The sequence below is a fragment of the Poromitra crassiceps genome, assembly GCF_964638095.1.
Source record: "Poromitra crassiceps genome assembly, chromosome: 21".
Lineage (NCBI taxonomy): Eukaryota > Metazoa > Chordata > Actinopteri > Beryciformes > Melamphaidae > Poromitra > Poromitra crassiceps.
Genome location: NC_139638.1, coordinates 16,636,760 through 16,663,694, shown reverse-complemented (window position 1 = coordinate 16,663,694; position 26,935 = coordinate 16,636,760). Strand labels below are relative to the sequence as shown.

General features: G+C 43.1%; 1 protein-coding gene across 1 annotated transcript; it reads right to left on the bottom strand.

Annotated features, from left to right (window-relative positions):
• Positions 1-787: 787 nt before the first annotated feature.
• On the bottom strand, positions 788-14,999 carry LOC310795598 (keratin, type I cytoskeletal 18). Its single transcript, XM_083657668.1, has 10 exons — positions 14,949-14,999; positions 12,869-13,141; positions 12,046-12,171; positions 11,652-11,734; positions 10,229-10,385; positions 7,117-7,281; positions 6,451-6,576; positions 3,280-3,497; positions 2,998-3,026; positions 788-1,907 (listed from the first exon to the last, which is right to left on the bottom strand). The coding sequence occupies exons 2-10, from the start codon at positions 13,130-13,132 to the stop codon at positions 1,789-1,791; spliced, it is 1,287 nt and encodes a 428-aa protein (XP_083513794.1). The 5' UTR covers positions 13,133-13,141; positions 14,949-14,999; the 3' UTR covers positions 788-1,788.
• Positions 15,000-26,935: the final 11,936 nt, after the last annotated feature.

Here is a 26,935-nt window from a genome sequence, read left to right as displayed (position 1 = left end):
CCTCTGCCCCGTTGGTGTTCATATAAAACAGTTCATGATTTGTGGTGGAGAATTTCACCGCTGAGTTTAGCGGTGTGTAATCACAGTCATTCAAAAGTCTAAAGCAGGGTTGAGATTGGTATGTGTATCTGAATTATTGCATTGTATGAAGCAGCTTGGAGTGAACAGGGATTTTTGTATTGATGCTTTGATGTGAGTCGTTTAAGCACTTTTTTAAGAGTGAACACTACAAATCATGCAATGTGTGTGTGTTTTTTTTATACCTGCACATATTTTAATTAATTTGGGACTGCTTTTTGCATTAATTAGTGTGTCCAATTATAGCTGCTGTCAGTGTCACCATAGTTGTGGGGGAGAGAAAGTAGGCAGGGTTTGGTGACATACTCTGACAATAGAATATTTAGCTGACAAAAGAGTGGTGCTGGATGGTAATTTTAATATTTTTCTGCTTTGCCTTGCTTTTGCAACGGCTCAATTTCGTTTGAATCTAATCAACTCTCTTCTGTAAAATATGAATCCTTAAGAGAACGACTACATTAAACTGTAAAAGTGATTAAGAAAACATTTATGTTGAAGCAAACTGCTAATTTGCTGATGATACCAGGAGATATCCTGAATATTATTTTGCAAGCTCAAATGTTTTGTTGTTGTTTTTACTATAAGTGCTAGAACTGAATCTATTTTCTTATGCGACTATAGATCAGCAGGAAAAAGAGGCAGCATTGAATAGGATGTAGCAGCCAAGAAAAAGCCTTAACGTACTTAACTGACATAAGAAAAAGAGGAGTAGGATTAAAATAATACTTTATTTAGATTTTCATAGAATACAAACACAAATACATCTCAGAGAGCAAAGACAATTATTACATGATCTTTTTGTGAAATGAGTCTACATGTAGGGATACATTAACTACACTCAAATTTACCACACTAATAAATATATTGTTAAAGAAAACATTATGTTAGTATGAAGTTAAGAATGGTTACTTATGTCATTCAGTTGCTTCACACACACGCACACACGTATGCACGGACGCACGCGCACACGCACACCTGCATTCACTATAACGTTGTATGAGCATGACAGCTACATTACAGCAGTATAGAGACACTGCGTAACGCGTCATCATTCAGAAACCACGCCCAAGACGGGGGAAAACACAAACTCCTGTCCAATCCTGGCGTTCTCCTATGTCACGTGCATGGTTGCGTGTTGCACCAAAAGATCGTATATACGGAAGATGAACACTCCAACTTACTTCTTGACAGCTAGATCCACATTTTTCTTCTCAGCAATTCTCAATGGCTTCCTTGTTTTGCTCAGGAGTACAAAAAAACTTTAACTGGCGATTTTTTACATTTGTTTTCTGCGCAGCCCACCACACAACAGCTTTTAGCTATGTTTAATTCAAGGAAAATGACGCTGGTGTGTGGAAATGAACGGAGCTCTTCCCCGTGATGGGCGTGGCCTATTACATGCAGTGTCTCTATAGGACTGGGCAAAACCAGTAAATATGTATAACTATGTAGCTATGTTTGTGTTTGTAGCATCTATACACTCTCCAGAAACCAAAAACAATCAAAATGGGGTTGCTAAACCAACAGGCCTAACATTTCTCAGAGAACACAAAACGTTCATGGTAAAGTAATAACATTTCCTACATTTAAAAAATGCTTTTCTATTGTAAGATTATGATGATGTGATGTTGCATTTCCACAGTGTGATTCTGACACTACTCTATGTTCTTTCTCCTTCTCACTTCTTATTTATTTTTGCCACACTCTTCTTCACACTTTCTTGGTCTCCTCTATCTGCTCCACCTCGCTGGACTCGTCCACCACCTTCCCATTGATCATGGTCTGAGTCACCACCTTCACAATCTTCCTGGTGCGAACATCAGGCTCCTCTGCAGAGAAGAGGAGAAATGACATGAGATGAGTTCAACCTTGTAATCCTATATTTCTAGGGAATTTTGTGTTTTACATGAAGAACGTGTCACAAGACCTTTATGGCAACACGTAAACGGTTCCAAAATAAATCAATTAATATTCCACAGACGCCTCATACCCCCCCCCCCCCACAAAAGTACTAAACTCTACATTAACATTTTAACAGTGAAATAATTGATGAGCCTATACCATAGACTGTATAATAAAGGCCTATACACTTGTAATGTGTATATATATATACAGTATACAGCCATATATACAGTATATATGATATAGATATATATATATATATATATATATATATATATATATATATATATATATATATATATATAACTTGAAAATGGTTAGTAAAAACAAGTTTCGATTTTGATTTTGTAATTGGTATTGAGACAATAATTGAAACAAAGATAAATATTTTGAAAACACCTTTCAGTCTGTTACTGTTACAGCAGTGTGAGTCAGTCAGATGTAGACATACTGTAGTTACAACATGTGGATATGATGTTATGTTGCTATAGGAGCTGAGCTGCTTGTGTTTGCATTGGTTTATCAAAATATCATTAGTCTGGGGTCACTGCCCTTTTTTTGATCCTGTGTGTGTGTGTGTGTGTGTGTGTGTGTGTGTGTGTGTGTGTGTGTGTGTGCGTGTGTGTGCGTGTGTGTGTGTGTGTGTGTGTGTGTGTGTGTGTGTGTGTGTGTATGCACTGCAGGTATGTCGTCTGTTCTGTCAGAGTCTGTCAGTCTCGCTATCTCACACACATTCAAATCCGTCTGGTTGAGGTATTGTACTCGAGGTGTCGTGAACAGTTTGTTCTGCTTATCTACATCAACGACAGCTTGAGTCACTCCTACCACCATGAAGTCCCTGGTGTGATAAGTTGCTACAGGACCAACTCAAGGCATGACCAGTACCTCCATCATTGTTCTAATCTGTACTAATTATAGTTGTGTGTTTTTAATGCTGTTATGGAACACTTCATCCTGATAGCTAAGCAGTGACTTTACTTTCTCTCGTCAGTGAAGATGTGAACGCCAAGTACTCACTCTTTGGTGGAGGTGGAATCTCCTTGATTCTGATTGACAAAAAGAAAATATGTTAGAATTAGCCAGCGAGCAAACAAGATGTATATGTACATGTATAAGCTCTAACTGGCGCTGGCAATGTCCCAGGCACATACTGTTCCTTCAAATCAGGTATAGGAACATCTATATTTTTGGTAAATGGCACGGGTGAAGGTGTAAACCTTGGGTTGGAAAAGTTTAATAACCCCCTGTATTTACATAAAGCTCGTGTATGCTTCTACGACTGATAAGCCTAGAACTCACGTCTCCTCTCCCTCCAGCAGGCGCCTGTAGGTGGCGATCTCCATCTCCAGGTTCTGCTTGATGCGGAGCAGCTGCTCGTAGTCGGTCTTGTTGCGCTGCATGTCCAGCCTGAGCTGGGAGAGGTCGTCCTCCAGCTGGTTCAAGGTGACCTGCAGCCGTTCCATCTCGCCAGAGTACTTCTGACCCGTCTCGCCCTGGTTTCCCTCCAACGCTGCTATCTGAGGACAGAAAAGCAAAGGGTTAATACTGCTTTTTTTTGGGGGGGGGGGGGTTTTCTAAGTGCTGACACCAGAGAGGCTGTTATAGCACAGTGACTCCCAGCGCTTTTAGCCTCTCTGGTGTCAACACTTAGAAAATTTTCGGCTTGCTCAGGGGAAGACGCTTCCTACTAACCCGAGTCTAGGTTGGCCCAAACACTGCACTGTTGGACATTTTATTCTGCAAAGATTCTAGCATTATTGTTGAAAACTACAAGGTATTACAATGATTACTCTCTTAAGACTTTTATATGATGATAAGGGTGGTGGTCTAGGTTTATTACAGAGTCTTATCCTATCTCTGTTGTGCACAGCCCTGTCTCTTAAGCCTCCTCCCATTGCCTCATTATGAGCTATAACCTATGCAAATCAAACCCAAGTAGGCTATGTCTCCTGACTCCCACATTATTTCTTAAACCTCATCACCTCAAAGCGGACAACTGTGGAGGCCGTAGTGACCAAAGCACCACAGAGAAGATCATTCATCTGGAAACCAACCAACACCACCACCCCAACTGAATCCGCTACGACCTTACAAGACTTATCAGAGAGGGAGGACATGCTTACTGTCAACAAGGATTACAACAGAGGGAAAACAGATCGATTTCCCCCAAGAGAAGACGTGACACAATAGTTTGGAATGGCTCAAAAACCTCTGCTGCACAAATGAAAAGTGAAGCCAGCTCCTGTTGGGTTTTGCTGTTTGGTTGTCAGACAAATCTCGTATGAAAACCGCTCTTTCTCTCAGGGATTAGCATAGCTCATCCAGGCTTTGTAAAACAAAAATATAATTACATATTTGCGGTGTGCATTTGATTTTTATTCGCATAGCCTCAAAAGTGAAAATATCGCTTGAAAGATACGTTAAACCAGTGGTTCTCAAATGGGGGTCCGGGGACCCTCAGGGGTCCGTGGCACTTTGCCAGGGGGGCCGCGAAAAGTTTTCAGGAAAATAGAAATGCAAAGTATATAGAGTGGAGCACACCCAAAAAGTTTGAAGAGGTGCAGACTAACGAAAATTCAAAGTAACATAAAGAAAAGAAGTCGCACACAAACTTTTGTTGTTGTTGCAAAAGCTTCATAGTTCAACGAAAATATTTTATGCTTTAAATCTAAGCTTAGCCCAAAATCACAAATCAGAATGAGGGGGTGCCCGGCATATTTTCTATCTTGTAAGAGGTCCTTGGCTGAAAAGTATTTGAGAACCTCTGAGTTAAACTATGCATCCATGACAAACTCAGAAAGAATTCCTGGCACCACAATCAGATTGATGACGATCACCCTGACTTGATTCCCACAGACACACCTCTGCACACAGTCACACATACAGACAGTATACAAACTCATATGCAAATAGAAATATATGACTTTCTCCAGAGGGAGCCATTGGGATGCAAAGTCATGCATTTGCATTGTATGTAGACACGCATGCACAGTTCATAAAGTCTTGGTTTTGTTATGTATTGAGCCTGTATGGAAGAGTCGTTTTTCAATGTTATTGGCACTGTTTAGCATTCATAACGGAGAATGGTCTTCATGACAGTATTATATCATTTCAGCTTACACAGTATCTAAAATATAGTCGTATCATTTTGGCCAGGTCTGGTCTAAAGAGGTTGTATCAATCTATAAAACTCCGATAGAGGATCGGCTGTTGTTGTAAAGGGCTCAGAAACACTAAAACATGTTTTGTTGAGATGTTAACTGATATAAAGGTGTTATTTGAGATAGAAGACAATAATACCAGTTTATTACGTCCACATTTCACTGCGGGTGTCGACGCAGTAAAGTGACAATTCTCTTCTTTCTGGGGTTAAAAATCTAAAGTAGGTGAATGACATTTGAAGGTCTTACTTTGACTTGACCCTCCTCCCCCTCCTTACTTTGACTTGACCCTCCTCCCCCTCCTTACTTTGACTTGACCCTCCTCCCCCTCCTTACTTTGACGTGACCCTCCCCCTCCTCCTCCACCGCTGCTCCACCCATCTCATGTTTCAAACTAGTGTCAGGTACAGTAGGACTTAAAGCAGGTTAAATGCACATGCTCAATACAAACTAAAAAGCCATCTGGGCAGATAACACCAGTGACATCACTCAGCCAGCCTGGCTGCTGTACAGCACTGCTGTTATGATCTGGTCTCAGCCCGATGAGCCCATGGCTGAGATCAGATCATAGGGTGAGTGATGTCACTGGTGTTATCTGCCCAGATGGCCGTTTATTGAGGGTGTGCCAGCTGCTTTACAAAAACAAGTCTAGATGCAGCTAAGTCTGAAAAACAAAAGAGAATCCTATTGCTACAGACCAGTCCCACATATTAAGTCAATGTGGTCTCCAACCTGCACCATACTCTTTAAAGAGAGACACCCTTAGGGCCTGTGTCCAGCTAGCTCTTTTCATCAGCTCCGGCGTCTATTTTCAGTTGTTTCCAATGGGGGGAGAACGTATGCGGGCGCACACGGACGTCTAGAGAAAGTGCACAGCGCCCAGCGTCTATTTTCACAGCGCTCCGGCGTTTTTGTGCGCCCGACTCCCAGCGCTTACAGCTGAAAATATTTTAACTTTTCAGAAAGACGCTGGTGTCGGTTGCTCCTTTTCTGGCAACTAACCATATGGAGAAACTATCGCAACAGAGATGGAAAGGCTCAATTGTGGGAGCAGATTGGCTAGACACTTAATATTTCCGGTGAGTGTTGAGCCAAATCACTGTATGTGTGTTGTTTGCTAATGTTAGCTGTCAGCTATCAAGCTACTACCGCACTGAACTAACGTTAGTTTCAGATGTTAATTGTGCGCCGAGATCAGCGCTTCTCAGCGTACTTCCGGCGTTTAACGTTCGGAAAAAGACGCTAGGTGGACACAGGCCCTTACATGGGTATTTGGCTCCAAACCTCTACTCCCTCTGAAGCGGCTCACCTGTTTGTGCAGACTCTCTAGCTCCACCTCCAGGGTCTGGATGAAGCGCTGCCTCTCGGTCAGCTCGCTCTGCGCGCCTCTCACAGCCTCGTTGCTCTCCTTCACCTCGTTCTGCACCATCTCCAACTGCACAGGGCACAAACAGACCACATGAATGCAAACACACACACACACACACACACACACACACAGGCTCACACACACACACACGCACGCGCGCGCGCACGCACGCACGCACACACACACACTCACAGTCTCACACACACACACGCACGCGCACACACACACACACACACACACACACACACACACAAACAAGCACATATGCAATCGCATACACAATTTTTGTGTGCTGGTGTGTGTTTCTTACTATCTTCTTCTCTTGTGTTTTCTTTTTATTGCTTTTATTCCTTGAACTTTTTATGCAACCCTTTGACTACATTTGACAAAACAGTAAATGAATGGATGCAATATGATAATTGGACTTCAATAGAACTAAGTTCTCCAGCTTTATTGTGCCTCTTCCTCAGGGTTCCAGGAAATTAAATGCACAATCTGGTTCTCCAGTGGGTTAGTTAGTGTTGCATGTTCATATCTTTTATAATAAGTAATTGGTTATAATAGTATTCTGTTGGCATGAGAACCATCAGTCTCTCCTCCACGTACCTTCTTGCGATACCAGTGCTCTGCCTGGTCCTTGTTCTTCTTGACAATGCCCTCATACTGGCTACGCAGTTCAGACAGGACGGTGCCAAGCTCCGGCCCGCGTGCCGTGTCCAGCTCCACAATCACCTCGTCTCTGGAAATACGACACTTCATCTGATCCAGTTCCTGCAGAGAGAAAATGGGTCAACTTGGGGTTTTAAAGAAGGCTTAGTTCAAGACAATTTCACAACAGTAAGATATGTGTATTTTCTGTGCGCACATAGGCCTACTACTGCAGATCGTATGGATCAATGCATGTGCAGGTAACATCTGTGTGAGCAGCAGGCATCATATCAAGCATGTGCAGGTAAACCCTACACCAGGGACACCCGACTTGCTTTGCCCGGCCGGGGCCCGCTTAAATTGCAAAATTTATTTTTGCAATTTAATTTTGCAATTTAATTTATTTAAATGACAGGAGGCCAGGGCCAGATAATAAACAAACAATAATGTATTTCTTTCTGTACCAGATTGTAGGTTTTTGGGGTGTCAGTCGGAGTTTAGTCTGACAATTTTGTGCACACAGGATAGTTAGGTTAAGTAAAGTTAGTTAAGTAGCCTACATATAAGTGCCCGGTTGGTGAGTAGTAGGCGGCAGGCAATATTTGACAATTTAGCTGGAGCTCAGTCAAACTTGAGTTTTCATTGTGAATTAGAAAATGGTCGGGGGGGCCACTTGGCAACCTATCGCGGGCCACAACTGGCCCCCGGGCCGCAAGTTGAGTATCCCTGTCCTACACCCTACATCCTACACTGTAGGGCAGGGATACTCAACTTGCTTTGCCCGGGGGCCACTTTCGTGAAATGATAGAAGGCCAGGGGCCAGTTAATAAACAAACAATATACGGTACATTTTTCTGTGCCTGGGTAGCGAGCAGACGGCGGTATTTGACAATTTAGCAGCTAAATCGTAGATTATTGAAAGATATTCCATATGACTGAAATGCTATAATAGAAGTGGAGTATTGACCAGAGGTACATGAACATTTGGACACTTATTCAGCGGGTATCTTGCATGTTGCATTGAGGTGCACTGTAAAAAAAAAAAAAAAAAAAAAAAAAACTTTTTTTCTTTCTTTTACAATTCCATCGCGGGCCACACAGGGGGCGCCCGCGGGCCGCATGTGGCCCGCGGGCCGCAAGTTGAGTATCACTGCTGTAGGGCCTATAGTGACAGAGAGGATGAGCAGGCATCATATGAAGCATGTTTTGTAAATCCTACACCCTACAGTGACAGAGAGGACGTGAGAGCGGCTTCATTATTTAGTAACTCTGCATCAATAGTTGATGGGGTAAGGCTCACTTTACCCCTGCTCTTTCAACTCACTGCCAACACACACACACACACACACACACACACACACATGCCCGTACGCACACGCCCACACACACACACACACACACACGCACGCACGCGCACGCACGCACGCCATTATGTCGATGACGCACGCACGCACACACACACATGCATGCACACACACACATACACACACGCCCGCACACACACACACACATGCACGCACACACACGCACGCACGCACGCCATTATGTCGATGACGCACGCACGCACGCACACACACACACACACGCACACACACACACACACATACACACACGCACACACGCATGCACGCCATTATGTCGATGAAGCACGCACACACACACACACACACACACACATGCACACACACACAACATATGGCAGCAAAAACCAGCACCTGAGCGTAGTTCATGGTCTGTTTTGCTCATCCCTCTTAAAGATGTGGAGTAACAACCCCCCCCCCCCCCCCACTCCCCCCCACACACACACACACACACACACATGCACGCATGCACACACACACAGACACACACACACACGCACAGTACACACATATTGTATCCCTCTCTATACAGTATATCTTATTCATGTTCTCTTGCTCTCTCTTTCACTCTCTCTTTCCCATGCTGCATATTATGGTTTGCATCCTCTCGTTATTTCACATAGAAGACTGGGAGAGAGAGAGGTGGTACAAACTTGAGATCGCCCAAAAGATGCTACTTTTTTGTTCAATTTGGTCGGTCCATATAATTTAAAAAATATGAGAATCCATAACCTAGCACTTTTTTTCTTACAGTAATTTAGATTCATATAATTGCATGGGTCTAATGAAAAGCTGCTTTGACGCATATATCTGTACTTCTCAATTCATTCATTTAAAAAAAGTATTTTTTGTGTACTCATAATATTTCAAAATCTAAATATGGGAAATATATTGAGATATGCCCGTCATTTTACTTGTATGATAGCTGACTAAAATCAAAATAATCCAGCCATTTATGAATGAAACCCAAACTTATTTTGTCAAATGCGTTCGCAAATTCTGTAATACATTTTTGACCTCATTTACATGTGAAATTGGTAAGTCTTAATAAGGCCTTAATTGGTAAGGTCTTAATTAACTTACTAAAATCAGACTGAACTAGAACTGTGGAAAAACGGACTTAAACAAATGAAGTTAAATTGAGCGCAGAGTGCATCATTTTCTTTGCACCACAACATTGTAATGTAATGCGTCTCCACTGCTTTGAATGTGTATAGTTTTGATGCACATCTTGTTACGGTGAAAGAGTGACCAATCCCTCGTGGTGAGAGGGGTGTGTTAGTTTATCTCCGTTTATCTTGCCCCCAGAGGATGGAAGTCAGGACGTGTCAGATCAGCTGATGGGCTGAAAAAAGCAGGTTTGAGAACCAGATCTACCTGCTCCTTTTGTCTGTAGTAACTAGAGGACCCCTCTCTCTCTCTCTCTCTCTCTCTCTCGCTCTTTCTCTCAGTCTCTCTCTCTCTCCCTCCCCCATCTCTTTTTCTGGCTCTGCTCTGAAAAGACCTCTTGAATCCACCAAATTGGGTCACTTGAATATTAAACAACTTGTTGTTTGTGAGGTGCAGGTTGAGAGAGACTGTGAGAAAGCCAACGTAAGAGTGACAGAGAGAGCAAGACAAGTGAAGAAGAAGAGTGGCATACTGCACAGATATGGACACAGAGGAAGAGAGTGGGAGATGGGATAACAGGGGGTGGAGGAGAACATTACCTCCTCATGGTTCTTCTTGAGGAAGTAGAGCTCTTCCTTCAGGCTGTCCAGATCTCCCCTCAGAGTGGCAATGATCTGCTCATGGTCTGTCTTGGCCTTCTTCAGGGCAATGCAGTCTCTCTCCACTGACTGGCACATCACCAGCTCTGTCTCCCACCTGGAAAAGGCAGTATATAATATATAATATGATATACTATATATACTATAGAAAAGGTAGTACATGTACATGAAAAGGCAGTAGAAAAGGCAGTATCTAGTATAGACAAGTCAGTGTGGTATAGACGAGGCCGTGGAAAAGGCAGTGTGTTTATAGACTCTATATAGTGTCTATAAACAGTGAGTATTGAAAAGTGTGTATTGAAAAAGCAGCATGGAAAAGGTAATATAGCTGTGAAAAGCATGGTAGGATATAGTCTACCTAGACAGCAACTCAAAAGTCTAATTGGCGCATAGAGTATGACGATTTTGTTGTTGTGTTTTTTGTGAATTTCAAAGCTCACATACGACTACAGAGCCAGAATATTTGAGAGAAGCAGTGTTGACATAGTTTGGCGCGTGTCGTCTGCTTGTAGACTCTTCATCACTCTTCATCCGTCAAAATATTTGTCGACTGAAACGCAGTAAAAATGTGTTTGCGAGCTGAGGTCAAACATAAGAACGCCCCGGGAAAGGAGGATGAAAGCACAAGGATGCTCATAACAAACAGTGTACAATGTTTTGTCACAGGTATTTTCATTGCTAATCAAAATTTGCATTTTGACATTTTAATGCATCATTATTGTCAAGAGGACTTTTCATTGACCCACTGCTCCACTGCTATACTACACTGCCCGTTTTTAAGTGGCCCGCCATGAAGTTAGCAAAAAACAACTATATATATATATATATATATATATATATATATATATATATATATATATATATATATATATATATATGTATATATTATTTTTTTTTTGCTAAAAATGTTTTTCCGTTTTAAAGTTTAAATATTGTTAAATATCGCTAAATATACTTTGGCCCGCGACTCCTTATACTTTTCTGTATGCGGCCCACAACCAAAAAAGTTTGGCCACCCCTGCTCTAGAGTCTACACAGTATTATATGATATCCTGGTGAATGCTGACAGAAGGACTGAACCAGTCATCATGGACGTGGGAAGTGGCTGCTGTGAAGCGATTGTTCAGGTGTTATAAATGTGCTATAAACCAGAGTGTATTCACATAGTTATGTTGCATAATTATGATGTAGGTGATGCTAGATTTAGTAGAACCTTAACCAAAGACATCGATTTAACTCAAGAGGGCCAGACAATAGCCATAACAGCCAAGGCAAGCAAGCAAGCGTAACACAAACCAGTTCTATGACCACATCTTTCCACAGTGGGACAATTGATCAAAAATCCAGTTGATTAATCACTCACTTGATTCGGAAATCATCAGCAGCCAGCTTAGCATTGTCAATCTCTAACATGAGACGAGCGTTTTCCAAGGTCCTCTTCCTCACCTAGCAGACAACATCAACAGAGCATACAGGATCATCAACATACGGTATGAATGCATGTAGGATAAATGGGTAAAAGAATCATTAACTTCGAGTTTAAAGTAGTTTTGGGGCAGGTCAAGTGTAGGTCAAAGCCTGCTACTGATGCAGCTCCTGCTAAGAGACACTGCGCATTTGGCTATGTAAACCAATGTCTTCATAACGTTGGGCTTCAAACCTGGAAGCGTCAATCTGGCTCAATACATTTCAATATAGTTGAGTGTAACTGTATGGGTTCATCCATCGTGCTCCTGTTTTTCATGTCGGGCCTATACCTCTTGCTCCACAGCGTGAGCTTGGCCCATCATGGAATCAAGGTCGTGACCCTTGGGAATGCGGTCTATCATCTGCTGCCGTATCTTCATCTCCAGGTCTGCGTTGGCGCGCTCCAGCGTACGCACCTGGGCAAAGGAATGGACAGGTAAGCCTTTAGCATCAACAACAACAACAACAATATCCGCGATGGCATGCGTCCCCTTGATACCCAGTTGTATACAGACACACTCAATCCTCTTCCTTTAACATCCGGGGGAAGTTTTCTAAAGGTGTGAGTTTAAATCAGATTGTGGCCATTTGAACCCTTGATAGGCTCAGCCTTATAAAACTAAGGCTCAGCCTTGTAAAACTATGCTTGTGCTTAGTTTTACATTTTTCATTTAAAACAAGCTAGTCAAGTCAAGTTTATTTGTATAGCCCTAATTCACAAGCATGTCCCAGAGGGCTTCACAGAGAATATGTCTAGCTAATTCTAGCTGACACAACAGTAGCAAATTACAGTAGTAATGCTAACACATTGAACAATTGATAGAGAAATATAGAAAATATAGAAATATAGGATAATATATTTAAGCTAATTTTGGGGGGGAGGAAGCCTTGGTTACCAGCTAGCGATTACATTCCTTCCAGGTCCTTCAGCCTCTCCTTGAATTAAACCCTCCCCTGATATATCATTTATTAAGTCCTTCAGCTATGCTGCTAATGATATTGGTATACTTTTGCGGCATGGAGGCCCAACAGAGACGGAGCCATCGCCCAAGTGGCTGCTGACCCCCTGAGCTTAGCGGTGCACTACAGCGGAGTATCGGGTGTCATCAGAACCTTGTCCAGGTAGGTGGCCAGGCGGTTGTTGAGCCCCTGCATGGCTTCCTTCTCGTTGGCGCTGTTGCCGTGCAGTCCATTAAGCTGGAGGCTGATGGGCCCGTTCAGGTCCTGGCCGATGGAGCCGGCACGGCTCAGCGGGCCGGCGGCGGCGAACGAGACCGAGGCGCGGGAGCGCGAGCGCCCGCTGTCCCGCAGGGAGAGGCTGGAGAAGGAGGGCTGGCGGCCCATGGAGTAACTCCTCATGGACAAACTGGAAGTCATGATGGACGGCTGTGAAGGCAGAAGAAACAAGGGAGCAAGGGAAGGAAAATAATTAGAAAGTGTCCACATTTATGATGTGTGGGTTGGTGAACTTGTGAAGACGGGTTGGAGATAGGAGAGAGAGAGATACAGAGACACAGATAGCTGAAGATCTGGCCGTTAGCGTCCTTATTTTGCTCTTTTGTGGCCTTTAAAACAAATGTATTCTGTTGTAGCATTATGGTCAGACTGTAATGGGAATACAAGTATGCAGGGTCTAATATTCAAGAGGGCAGAAAACACCCACTGAAAATCATGAGATGAGTCTTTAAATGAGTACACCACTGGCTTAGTGGCAATTCAAACTAACCATCCGCCTTTAGGAGATAACTCGAATGGATGACGGACTTTATGCTCACAGATACTCCAGTCTGTTCAAACACGACTTCAGCTCAGCCCGGCATACAATCAAAATGTAAATGAGTGCAGCTCAGCTGGGTCAAACAAGAGCCTCTCACTAAGGCTGAGGACGTCCTCATACAGTACATGCTATCACTATGATAATGAGCTTTCATATTTGACAGGAGACTAATAGAGCATTCATAAAAGCAGGAACTGAGGAGATGGCAAGTGGCTCTGTGACTATATATATATATATATATATATATATATATATATATATATATATATATATATATATATATATATATATATATATATATATATATATAAAATATATAATAAAATATTATATATAAAGTTAACTCATATAAATTGTCAAGGACTGTGAAAACTAGCATTTCTGGATCAATCTTATATTTAAGAATACTAACCCAGATTTTCGTCCATGTGAAGTAGTGGCAATTCTGCAATCTAAATCTAAACTTAAAATTATATATTTCCCCCTTATATTCAGTTCTCATGAAAAGCACATTTTGCACTGCTGTTGTTACTTTGTAGCCCTTTATTAGTTTTCTTCCTCTGTTTATAACCTCATATAGATATTATCCTCATATAACCTGTTTATAACCTCATATAGATACTATCTACTATCGCAGGGGCTTCACATTACACGGCTACTATTTCAGTTTACATTTGGGATTCCAACTAGATTCTTAATCGCAAGACTCGCAGGTGTTTGGATAGTAAACACCCAAAACAGGGGTATCTTTGTGTACGTGTGCGTGTGTGTGTGTGCGTGTGTGCGCGCGCGTGTGTGTGTGTGTGTGCGTGTGTGTGTGTGTGTGTGTGTGTGTGTGTGTGTGCGCGCGCGCGTGTGTGTGTGTGTATATACGCTTGCATGCTTTTGTGTGTCTCAGCACGGTTTCAGTGGGAGATTAGCAGTCAAGGGAACCTCTCTGTCCCGCTGTCACTTGATCCTTGCAACACCGTTCCCACAACACTACAAAGGAGCCAGCAGGAGACAGACAGGCCTTGTTCACAGAGGAGAGATAGAGCTTGTGGGAAAATGATCGGGGGAATATTTAGATTGAATTCCAATGACACAAGGAGGGACATTGTTCAGCAGGAAATGGGTTTTCATTTCATTTTTTTTTTGTTGCAAGAGCATCACACTAGCCTATTCGCTGACAAAAAGCTGCATTGGAAAATTCAAAATTCCGATTGCACATTCACATGAGCGAAAGTCAGGAGGAAAATAAGAATCCCTATAGCTGAAAGAATTGATCAAAGCTTGATGTTATTATATTTTTGGTTTAGAGTTTCATGATCTCAATTATTCTGGTAAACTAAAAGTAAAAGAGAAAATATTTAGATCAGCCATTCTGCGAGGTTTGCAAACCAAAAAAAGAGAATGATTATTTGAAAAATATCTTACCTGGATAAGTTTCTCGTCGGGTAGAGGGAAAGTGGGATCCAGAGGAATGCAGAACGCTCTGTGCTGTTGATGCTACAGGTGTGGTTATATGCAGGTGCAGAGGAAGAGGGAGGAGCCAACTCTGAAGAGGGGCGTGTGCTTATTGCACCTGCAGGTCCCGGGGTAGGCAGGGAGGCACAGGATCTTGAACTGAAGCAGTAGAGAAGAGGAGAAGTAGTTGATTTACATTCACATTTTATGTGCTATTATATGTTCACTTTTTATTGGCAGGTGTGTTTGTAGTTTTATACTAGAGTAGGATCAAATTAATAATTATAATCATTACAAATTATTGGTATTGGAATTATCTGGATATTCTGGAACTACACATGATATAAGTATCAGTTTTTATCATCGTTTATTTCAGCAAACAATCAGATGAATCAAAAGACATATGATAAATCCCATAAAGCAGTTTGAATTAATTGCTCTGCTAAGTTTTGTGCTGTGCAGGGCAAATAATTGGTCATCTCTCTTCCTTTCTGTGTTCCTGTGTTCTTATGTACAATGCTGTAATTTGAAGGAAACATGGGCCTTTTTTTACACAGAGATCCATCCTGCAGTATTGGCGTAAAAACGGCCAACAATAGACCCTTTTCACAGCCGCCATTTTGTGTCTAAAAGGCAGGGTAAACACAGGTGCAACCAACTCACTAATTAGGGCCCCAGCACTGGAACACCTAAATGGACTGGAAGTTGGAAAACCTAATTAATGTTTTGGTACGCCTGTGTATATCCTGCCTTGTAGACACAAAATGGCCACCATGAAAAGGGGCTATTAAGCCGGCTTTGCCTTTGACGGGTGTGACGTGTAACACGACAGAATTGGTGTCTAGTATGGGTTGTGTAAGGGCAGAGGATGCAGACTATTATTACCTGAATATAGCCTACAAAAAGGAAAAGACGCTCGCACACTCTTCTCTGGTATTTGCTGATAGGTGGGTAAAATGTCTCTTCAGCTCTTTGGGGGTTTTCTCTCCCACTAAACTTCTTCCAGTTCCGCTGGAGAAACATTTGCAATTATTTTGACCATCTTTAAACATTGTCACAAATAGGCCATTGTGTACATAGTTTGGCCCTTACAGGCGGAGTCGCAATTAGAATCAATTATCTGCGGCTCCGCTCGTTTGCGTGCACTACTTCACTACTTTCGTAATGCAAGTTAGTAATGCTACTTTCACTCGCAATTTCTTTTGTGCTGCGCCTGGAATGACGACATGTTAGTAAATCCGAGCCCTTGTGTTTGTGTAAATGACTTAGATTGAAAGTGAGATTTGTTCCAGCAGATTCACTGAATTTTAAATTCTGCTTTCTCAATTTGTGTGGAATTGAAGGGTTGGGCTGCCCTACATCTACATCACACCTGTCCCGTCTTGCTGGTTCACCCTTTTTACACAGATATCAATTCAGCACCACCTCCCTTGACCCCCCCCCCCCCCCACCCACACATTCCATATTTGTATGTTTTTAGACGGTGAGGCGGAATAATTGGCGCAACATTCCCACCTTGAAAAGGCGGTGTGTATAAAGAAGCTATAGTCTACTCTTGTTTCACACAGCCTCAATGGCATTCTCCTGCAATTTAGTGATGCTGACAGGCCTCAATTGTGCTTTCTACTTAGTCAGATCAAAGTTAAGTCCATTGTATTTGTAGAGCACATTTCATACCAAAAGCAACACAATAAGTCCGGCACGTGCTTCACAAAGCCAAGAGCAACATGTAGGCTATAATAAAATAACACACACGTCATCATCATACATAAAAAGATATACATACATACAGACACTAAGACAAATTCCTCGTATGTAACTTGGATACTGTGGCAATAAAAGTGATTCTGATTCTGATTCTGATATACATACATACATACATTATGTAACCTGTGTTGTGTCGACAGCACTGGAAGCAACCCATGTTAAGGATACCCTTGGGATAACTTGTTATGATTTGGTGCTATATAAATATAAAATTGATAGATAGATAGATAGATAGATAGATAGATAGATAGATAGATAGATAGATAGATAGATAGATTGATTGATTGATTGATTGATTGATTAAGCTTGCTTAACCCTTCCTAAGCTCCCTTGGCGAGGCTGGTTAACAGGCCTTTATACTGTTCGCTACCACTCGGGACTCATAAGCACTCACATTCATTCAGTTACACATACATACATATATACATACATACATACACACACACACACACACACACACACACACATACATACATACATACATTACATATTTAGACAATTTAAAGTGCATATACGGTAAATTCTGGTCAGACAGGAGCAGACATTTAGGAGCATCACTGTCATGATCACAATAAAGAATCCCCTCTCATTACCGTCACTGTGACATTTGTCACTGTCATAAGTGTCACCTCTGTGTTTGTGTGTGAGAGAGAGGATGGAGCCCTGCCTACAGACACTGTGTTTGTGTGTGAGAGAGAGGATGGAGCCCTGCCTACAGACACTGGATTCCTCCTTATCTCAATGTAACCTGAAGCTACTGCTGCCTCTGATCAAATATTCAACAGCTTCCCTGAACTCCCTGGGAAACAAACATGATGTGGGTCTGTACGAGCATAATCCTGACAAAACGTCCGGGTGAACAGTATATCCCTGCATTTTACTCTGCATGGTTGATTTTAAGACATGGTGGCTTAGGTTGCACACTCTGAAATACTCTAAAACGATCAACGTTTGGGTCTGGCCAGGCCACGGGGCATAGTAGGTCGCCCTCTTCAGAAACATTCCAGTAGACAATGGATTTACACACATTTAAATCTTCACCGAGACAAAAAAGAAATTGAGTAAATCCAGTCGAGTATCGAGTGAACCCAGTCAGTCGGGTAAACGGGGCAGGTGGATTAGAGGCTATCTCTCTTTGCATCATCATGGGAGTGTGGCTTTATTTGAAGGAGACAATGCTGCAGGCCTGTGACTGCCTGGAGGGTGTGTGTGTGCGTGTGTGTGTGTGTGTGTGTGTGTGTGTGTGTGTGTGTGTGTGAGAGAGAGAGAGAGAGAGAGAGAGAGAGAGAGAGAGAGAGAGAGCGTGTGTGTGAGCATGTGTGTTTGTGTGCAGAATGGAACCACCATTAGCATCTCAAATAAGCTTGTGAAAATAACAAGTCAATATTTACTGGCTATAAGAAGTAGACGGTGTTCTGGAGCAGCACCACACCCCTTCCTGTTGTTTGCCTTTAAATGTCCACCTGCCCAGCATACCTGTTCCTTCTTGTTCACGCGCCCCACCCTCCCTCCCTCCTCTTTCACTCCCCCTCCACTCTCCCCTAAGAAATCCGTCTCCGTCAGGTGACCCGCCCGGGCGCTCTCTACACTTCATGACAGTTTCAGCCCCGATATTATGAACAGTTGGTGACCTCCATCTTGAGCGGAGTCAATCCACACAAAGCCTCTGGCCTGAGGCTCAGGGTGCTCAAAGACTGCTCCACTGAGCGTGGGGTCTGACTCTTCACCAAGCTGCTTCTGTGTTCCAAGGCAGTGATGGAAGGAATCCAGCCTAATCCCACCTAAAGGCCAGTCGGCGCTGTGTAAATGCATGGAGAGATGTCTAGGCCTGCTGCATTAAGTGCACTGCCAGTGCTTAGTGGAGCCTCAGGTCAACCCAACACTGTTTTGATGATTTAGAGTTTACTACAGGACAGTTTTCTACAGGACAGTTTTCTACAGGACAGAGGCCATAACAACAGGTGCTTAATGGTTTTAAACACAGGGCTTCCCTAAGGTTGCATTTTATCCCCCATTCTCTTCTCTACTAGCAATCTCGCGCGTTACGTACGCGTGCTTGATTCCTAGGCTCGCCCACCCTGCAGCTCGCCCACTGCGCATCACATACGCCACTGCTTGGCCTGCAATAGCCTCCTCACCCAGGAAGGATGACATCACAGATGACATCATCACTGATGACATCATCACTGAACTCATAGCCTCAGCCAGGAAGGACTGATGACATCATCACTGATGATGGTAATTAGGGCAAATGCCTAATTAAGAAATCCGGCTCCGTCAGGTCACCCGCACGGGCGCTCTTTACACTTCCTGGAAGTTTCAGCCCGTAAAACGGCATAGCTGTGGCCGGCCAAGATTCTGCTCACTCGGGGGTCTGCGATCGATATGGACCCGGGGGAGTTTGACCCCACATCATCACTGAGCGACATCATCACTGTAGACAGAATGATGACATCACTGATGACATCATCACCGATGACATCACATCATTAGGTAATTAGGACAATCACCTAATTAAAAAATCCGGCTCCACCCCCTGAAAGCATAGCTGTGGCCGGCCAAGATTCTGCTCACACACACACACACACACACACACACACACACACACACACACACACACACACACACACACACGCACGCACACAGCCACTTCTCATTCTATTAGTAGATCAGATTTACAATATCTCCTGCAGGTTGCACCTTCAGGCAGTAAACTGGTCCCTCAAGCTCAACATCATCACCATGACTAAGGAGCTGTGCTGTGAGAGCAGAGAGAAAGCAGACTCACAACAGCCACCTGTGTACGAGAAAGCGCAGCAGCGCCTCCACCTGCTCACTTCTTTTCATGTCAGAAAGGAGTAAAGGACATGTTAACCCTGGTTTACAGGTCAGAAAGGACATGTTAACCCTGGTTTACAGGTCAGAAAGGACATGTTAAACCTGGTTTACAGGTCAGAAAGGACATGTTAACTAACCCTGGTTTACAGGTCAGAAAGGACATGTTAACCCTGGTTTACAGGTCAGAAAGGACATGTTAACCCTGGTTTACAGGTCAGAAAGGACATGTTAACCCTGGTTTACAGGTCAGAAAGGACATGTTAAACCTGGTTTACAGGTCAGAAAGGACATGTTAAACCTGGTTTACAGGTCAGAAAGGACATGTTAACCCTGGTTTACAGGTCAGAAAGGACATGTTAACCCTGGTTTACATGTCAGAAAGGACATGTTAACCCTGGTTTACAGGTCACTAACTGAATCTATACATTATTCACCGTCATCCTGGTACCATGCCCTCACTGCCAAAACACACTAAATTCCCCCCTATCTGAACTGTACCCAGTAGTGGAGCAGATTAAAAAAAAACTTTCACATCTGCAAAGAAGTACCAAAATTGACACAAATACTCCTTGGGGATTGTTCTTTTGATAAAAACCTAATAGCAAAAGATGGCCACCATTTCCAGCCCGGAAAATACTATTTTGGGGCAACTTTGGGTGTAGAATTTTCCAATATGAATGATCTTGCTATCAAACCATACATTTATGACGACATTGGACCCAGATTTATTCCATGTCAATTTAAAAATGGCTGCCATTTTAAAGGATGGCTGCCATTTCAGCCATTTTTACCATAGCATTTCACTGCCCAGGGCAATTTTGATGATTCTGGTGCCAAACACCACTATAACTACTGAAGATTCAGAACTATACATCAGAAATCCGTTTTTATATCTCTATTTGAACACGGATCACTCAGCACTCAGTGATCTCTCATGTTAGTCCTGTAATCTATCACCACTTTGTGGCTAGGGCTGGTAAATACAAAATGCTGCAAAGTCCACATCACTGCTAGTGAGGTGCCAGTACTTCCCACAAGAGGGCAGCAACAAGCTTTACTATATGGTGCTGCTGCTATAGGCAGGGATACTGCAGGTCATTGACTTTCTGCAATAACTCACCTTGTTATCCTTACATCATTGTCTAAATTGACTTGTCTATATTTTTCAACCAGTAGTTAATCTGCCTGGCAACAAGATAATGCAGGCAAAGAGAAATCTCTACTACTATAAGTGGAAGAAGGCCTGTGGCGGCGTGGCATGGCGTAGAATTGCTCTCAACTTCCATTGTGACATAATCTGTGATGTCATAAATCAAATAGTGACATCACAGATGATGTTAAAAATGTCACCTTCTCCCATTATTCATATAGTGGTGTGTATATTATGTCATCAATGTGTATGAGTGTTGAATGTATGCCTTTTCTATACTTGTATATTGTATTATGTTTCTGTTATTTGTATTAAATGTTTTTATGCTATGGACTCTTGAAGAATAATAGCCCAATACGGCTAAAAGAGATCCAAACAAACAAACAAACAAACAAACAAACAATCAAGTCAAAACTCCTAGTGTGATTTTTGAAGAAGTTGTCAGAGGAGCAAGTTACCAGACAGAATGAGATGGGATTAATTGCAGCAAAGAAGTCATCATGCAAGCATAGTAGCCTATAGAGACACTGCATGAAATAGGCCACGCCCATCACGGGGAAAAAGCTCGGTTCATTTCCACACACCAGCATCATTTTCCTTGAATTAAACATAGCTAAAAGCTGTTGTGTGGTGGGGCTGCGCACACAACAAATGTAAAAAATCGGCAGTTAAAGTTTTTTTATACTCCTGAGCAAAACAAGGAACTGTTTAGTTTTCAGATATATACTGATTTTGTAACGATACAAAACTGGTTGAAAATCGGCGGAGTGTTCTAGCAGTTGGAAGGGATAATTCAGTCGTCATAGTGACTTAATTATGGTAGTTAAGATGAATAGCCAAAGTTGGTGACAAAAGCCATTTGAAAATCTTTAAAAAAAATCACACATACAGAAATAGAAATGTACAGGACTTCTCTTCTTCCTGTGATTTGGCATTTTGTGTAGCTATGAAAAATGCATGCTTTCTTCACTATAAATGCGTGAGAATATATGACTTTTAATCAAATCATTCCATTATTCAGAAATAGGCTTTCCATCACACAGCTATTGAATACTTAGCCTTAGATGGTGTGGCTGCACCCCTTATTTTCTCAAATGGATAAGATGCTATCGTGGAGCACTTCATCTTCCGTATATACGATCTTTTTGTGCAACACCCGACCATGCACGCGACATAGGAGAACGCCAGGATTGGACGGGAGTTTGTGTTTTCCCCCCGTTTTGGGGGTGGCTTCTGAATGATGACGCGCTCCGCAGTGTCTCTATAGAAGCATGTCCTACACATGCAAGCAGGAGAGACAGACCACGGACTTTGTGGAGAAACGTTTTCGTTCTGACTGCAGCACCATGCTCCAGTATGTAACGTCTTTGCTCCTTTCTCGATGAACAGAGTGAAGCCTCTCAATAGTCACTTGGCTCCTGAAGTGATTGCTTCCTACTATAATCCTGTTTCTGGCAGGGCTGGGTCGCATGCTGCCTGCCTGCCTGCCTGTCAGGCAGGCAGGCAGGCAGGCAGGCAGGCCGCATGCATGTCGGTCTGTCTGTCTGCCTGCCTGTCTGTCTGTCTGTCAGGCAGGCAGGCAGCATGCATGTCTGTCTGTCTGTCTGTCTGTCTGCCTGCCTGACAGACAGACAGACAGGCAGGCAGTCAGACAGACAGACCTCCTTTGTGTGTCCCTTTACTCTACACTCTATCTCAGCTGAATAAATCATAGACGACTTTTGCATCTGACAGAAGTGTGCAACCTTTTTCTCTTTCCAATCTTATATCTGGCTTCCAGCACCTTCATCATATGCGGTTGATTTTCTATTCTCGTTCTCACGGTGCCGCCCCATCAGAAGTTTAAATCAAAGCTAATGAATGCATGCCAATTATGTTTTACAGCAACTCACTGCACCTCTCCAGTCCACTGATTGATGTCATTTGGGCCCCAAGTCGCTGGTCGCCGGGTAGATTTCATCACACGAACCCATTCAGAGATACGAATCTGCAGGGGAGAAATTACAGAGCGATAACGTCAGCACCTGCACCCACTCTTTCTTTTCTACTGCTTTAACTATCTCTTTTTCCCCCTCCATTTGGGTACCCCTAAACACACACACACACACACACACACACACAGACACACACACACACACACACACACAGAAACACACACTTGAGTGCAGGTTGCTTGTGTGTGTCGGAAACACGTCAGACCACTCAGTATGTGTGTGGAGATTCTTATCACCAGGGTTGGTAATATTTAAGATACGGATCTATATATGCGTAGCTGGTGAGTGTATGAAAAGTTGAAAGGGCGAGTTGTGTGTGTGTGCGTGTGCGTATGCGTGTGACGTGTGTGTATGCGTGTGTGTGTGTGTGTGTGTGTAGGGAACATGTGTGTTTTAACCCTTATTTAAGTGGGTGAGTTGACTACGAACACATTCTTATCCTCTACATGGCCCGGGGAAGTTGTGGCAGAGAGAGGGAGGGAGGGAGGGAGGGTGGTGGCAGAGGGAGGGAGAGAGGGAGGGATTGAGGAAGAGAGGGAGGGAGGGAGGGAGGGAGAGAGGGAGAGAGGGAGGGAGAGAGAGAGGGAGGGAGAGAGGGAGGGAGGGAGAGAGGGAGGGAGGGAGAGAGGGAGAGAGGGAGAGAGGGAGGGAGGGAGGGAGAGAGGGAGGGAGGGAGGGAGGGAGGGAGAGAGAGAGGAAGGGAGGGAGAGAGGGAGGGAGGGAGGGAGGGAGAGAGGGAGGGAGGGAGGGAGAGAGGGAGGGAGGGAGGGAGAGAGAGAGGGAGGGAGGGAGGGAGGGAGAGAGGGAGGGAGGGAGGGAGGGAGAGAGGAAGGGAGAGAGGGAGGATTGCACCCTTGGGAGCTGCCTTGGTCTACTCTGTACTGCTCACAGCTGAGCAGCTCCACTGTAACAGCTGTGAGTTGTCTGCTTTGCTCAAGGGAACCTCGGGAGTAGCTGTTGAGGAAGTTCAGAGTTTTTCTCGTGAGCTTCGCCAACCCGGTGTGTTCCCAGTAGGGATGTAACGATAACCGGTTTTAATGATAAGCGTGATAAAATTCCTTACGATAACCGTACCGTTTCATTGTCATTAAAACCGTGGTACCGTGATTACGTGGTACCGTGATTACAGTACTTTGAAAAATACCGTAAATACTGTCCATCATCAACCAAAGTTGCCAACAGTCTACCAGATGCAAACGTGCAGCCTTGGAGAAATGATTTCAGTGAGTGTATCGATCCTTTTTGGGTCTGAGTTTTCAATATAAAACGTTGTAAAATGATTTCAGTGAGTCTCTCAGTAACATTGAACATTTTCCGCAATTTTTTACAAATACCGTGATAACACGATAACCGTGATCATTTTGGTCACGATAATCGTGATGTGAAATTTTCATACCGTTACATCTCTACTTCCCAGTCAGCATGAGGTGACCAGTCAGTAAAGTCTAAGCAGGTCATCCTCGTTCTCCCGTCAAGTTCCCTCACTTTGTCCCGTCTCTCGGCGTCTGATACTGATACATACGTCTGATACATAACCCTATCCTTAACCAAGTTGTTTTATAGGTGCCTAAATATAACTTTTACAGACTCATAAAGGTGGCATCAAAAAATGGAAAGAAAGGGTAGCCAGTGAGGGTTAGAAAGTGAGGCAGAGGGCCGTGACAAAATGGCGGAATTTGACTGTGGGTCTAATTGAGGTTATCGCTGGCTGCTCTGTTTGGGTGTGTGCAAGAATGAATGGAGAATAGAAAGTGGTGGTCCAATAAAGTGCTGATAAATTTTCGCTGATAATTACAAACTGTAGAAGATGTCGACATAAGAACCAGACACTCACATGTTATTTATCAACAAAGAAAATATCCTCATGTTTGTGTTTGTGGGGCGGGATTCCATCAGGTGTCTTATCTTGCAAAGCCTGGACTGAGACCCAAAGACAGAGCAGGGAGAGTGAAATGTTACTGAGTAAGAAGTCACCCCCAAACGCACCAAGCTATGTGAAGGATGCTGTGTATCAGTATCTCATCTGTCCTACTGTAGCTATTTGTAATCTTTCGGGTTAATATTGGTTGATTAGTCGGATAGACTAGATAGACTCTATCCAATAAGGATAGACTAGATAGACTCTATCCAATAAGGATAGACTAGATAGACTCTATCCAATAATGATAGACTAGATAGACTCTATCCAATAATGATAGACTAGATAGACTATATCCAATAAGGTTTGGGACAAAAGAAAAAGTCATTTTGAAAACGTCCAGAACGGAAGTGATTGTTGTTGAGAATGTAAAAAGTGTTGATGTTGAGGCTGTAAAGCAGGAAACACAACACAGTAATCCTACATGTCATGTGATCCAGTGCTAACGTGATCATTGGATGTTTGTTTTGAATCATGTTGCTCAGCTTTCCTTCATTTGGTCCCATTAACCGCTGGCAGGCCTCCTCTTTTTCCCCTTGTTGTTGAAAGAAGCCCTTTCATATTCATATTCCATCTTCCTCTTCACTCTGTGTGTGTGTGTGTGTGTGTGTGTGTGTGTGTGTGTGTGTGTGTGTGTGTGTGTGTGTGTGTGTGTGTGTGTGTGTGTGTGTGTGTGTGTGTGTGTGTGTGTGTGTGTGCGTGTGCGTGCGTGTGTGCGTGTGCGTACGTGTGTGTGTGTGTGTGTGTGTGTTCATGTGTGGCCTCAGGGATAATTCCATAGTATGTACTGTATGCTCTTTCCGTAATATGGCCAAAAAGCACCCAAATTAAAGTAAGACAGGAATACTGTAGGCTAGTCGCCATGTGGAGCGTTTAAATACTTTAAATACTGCGCTGAGATCATGTCTGTACGTGTGTATGAAGAGCAGGGAAAATGCGTAGGATTTTACCACTCATTAATGAGAAACTATTATATTCTAAATGAGATCATTCTGATTTGCAAAGACTAACGATACACACCTAGGCTGGTGATGAGATTGAACCATGTTGTATAATGCATTTTCTAAGGCAGATGCTATTAGCACCCAGGTGTCGTAACCAACGATGCTATTTGCACCTGGGGTGGATAGCCAATATGACTATTTACACCTGGGGGTTTTTACAATGCGTGCAATTGGTCTGTGTTTCCTGGGCCGATGAAAATAGAAACTCTCCATCAACTTTAATTATCATCAGTAATTAATACGTTATGGGTCCGAGTCCGGCCCCAGACCGGTCTCCCATTTGGTGACCTCTGGGCTAGATGTAGGCTACTTGCTGGGCGGCTAGCATTAGCCAAACTAGCTGTGCATAGCTAACCATAGAAGTCAGCACATTGGACCATTTTAGTTTGAATTATACAAACAGCCAAAGAACATAACGTTCCTGGAAAGGGTATATTTTGTGTATAATGTCACCTAATAACCTAACGTTAGCTTTTATATTTGTATCCCGCCTTCAGCCATTGAACGTGGGGCATGCACGCTGTCGCTGGCTGCCTGATCTGTATAGGTAAGGGACCCCAGAATCAGATAGCTGTCTCTTTATTGGCCTGCTTGTATTAATAGGGTGTAAATAGCCGAATAGCTGCCGTGCGACTATTCTCACCTGGGTGTAAATAGACACTGTATTTTTTTTTAAATGTAAACACCTTTCATCCCATTCAAACTCTGCCTCCCGTCTTTGTGATTATATCCACTGTGCAATCAAATCAAGAGATAATAACCCAAAAATAATCCTTAAAAACGGAAACCTCTGTCAAGATGAAGACGAAACATACATCTAAAACCCGGCATGTATGTCGTTATCAGGGGTGGTAATTAGTTAATTAGGTATAAAGTGCAACTGCAAATTAGTATTTGAAATAAGAACATCTTATACTTAGTAAAAAAAAATTGGCATGTGTTGCTTCTTGAATGTAACATATCAGCAATTGCCGATGCGATATAGACATGATTAAAATAGACATTCCTCACATCGTTAACTTAAAGGGCACATCCCACTACATATCCCAGCATCAATTTAGGCGACAGGGAAAGAAGAACAGAGTATTATTTTTGAGCTACATGATAAATGTCAGCACTTCTTGCTTGAAGTAAAGTTGTTGATCAATATGCTCAGCGGGTGCGATGAATATGCAGGAGGCGTCCGCCGCCTCGCCTCGCCTCGCCGCCGCGGCCCGGTAATTGCCGGTCGTCAGGGCTGGCAGGCGCACGCTTTAATTTGCATCTCGGTGGATCCTGCAATCAGC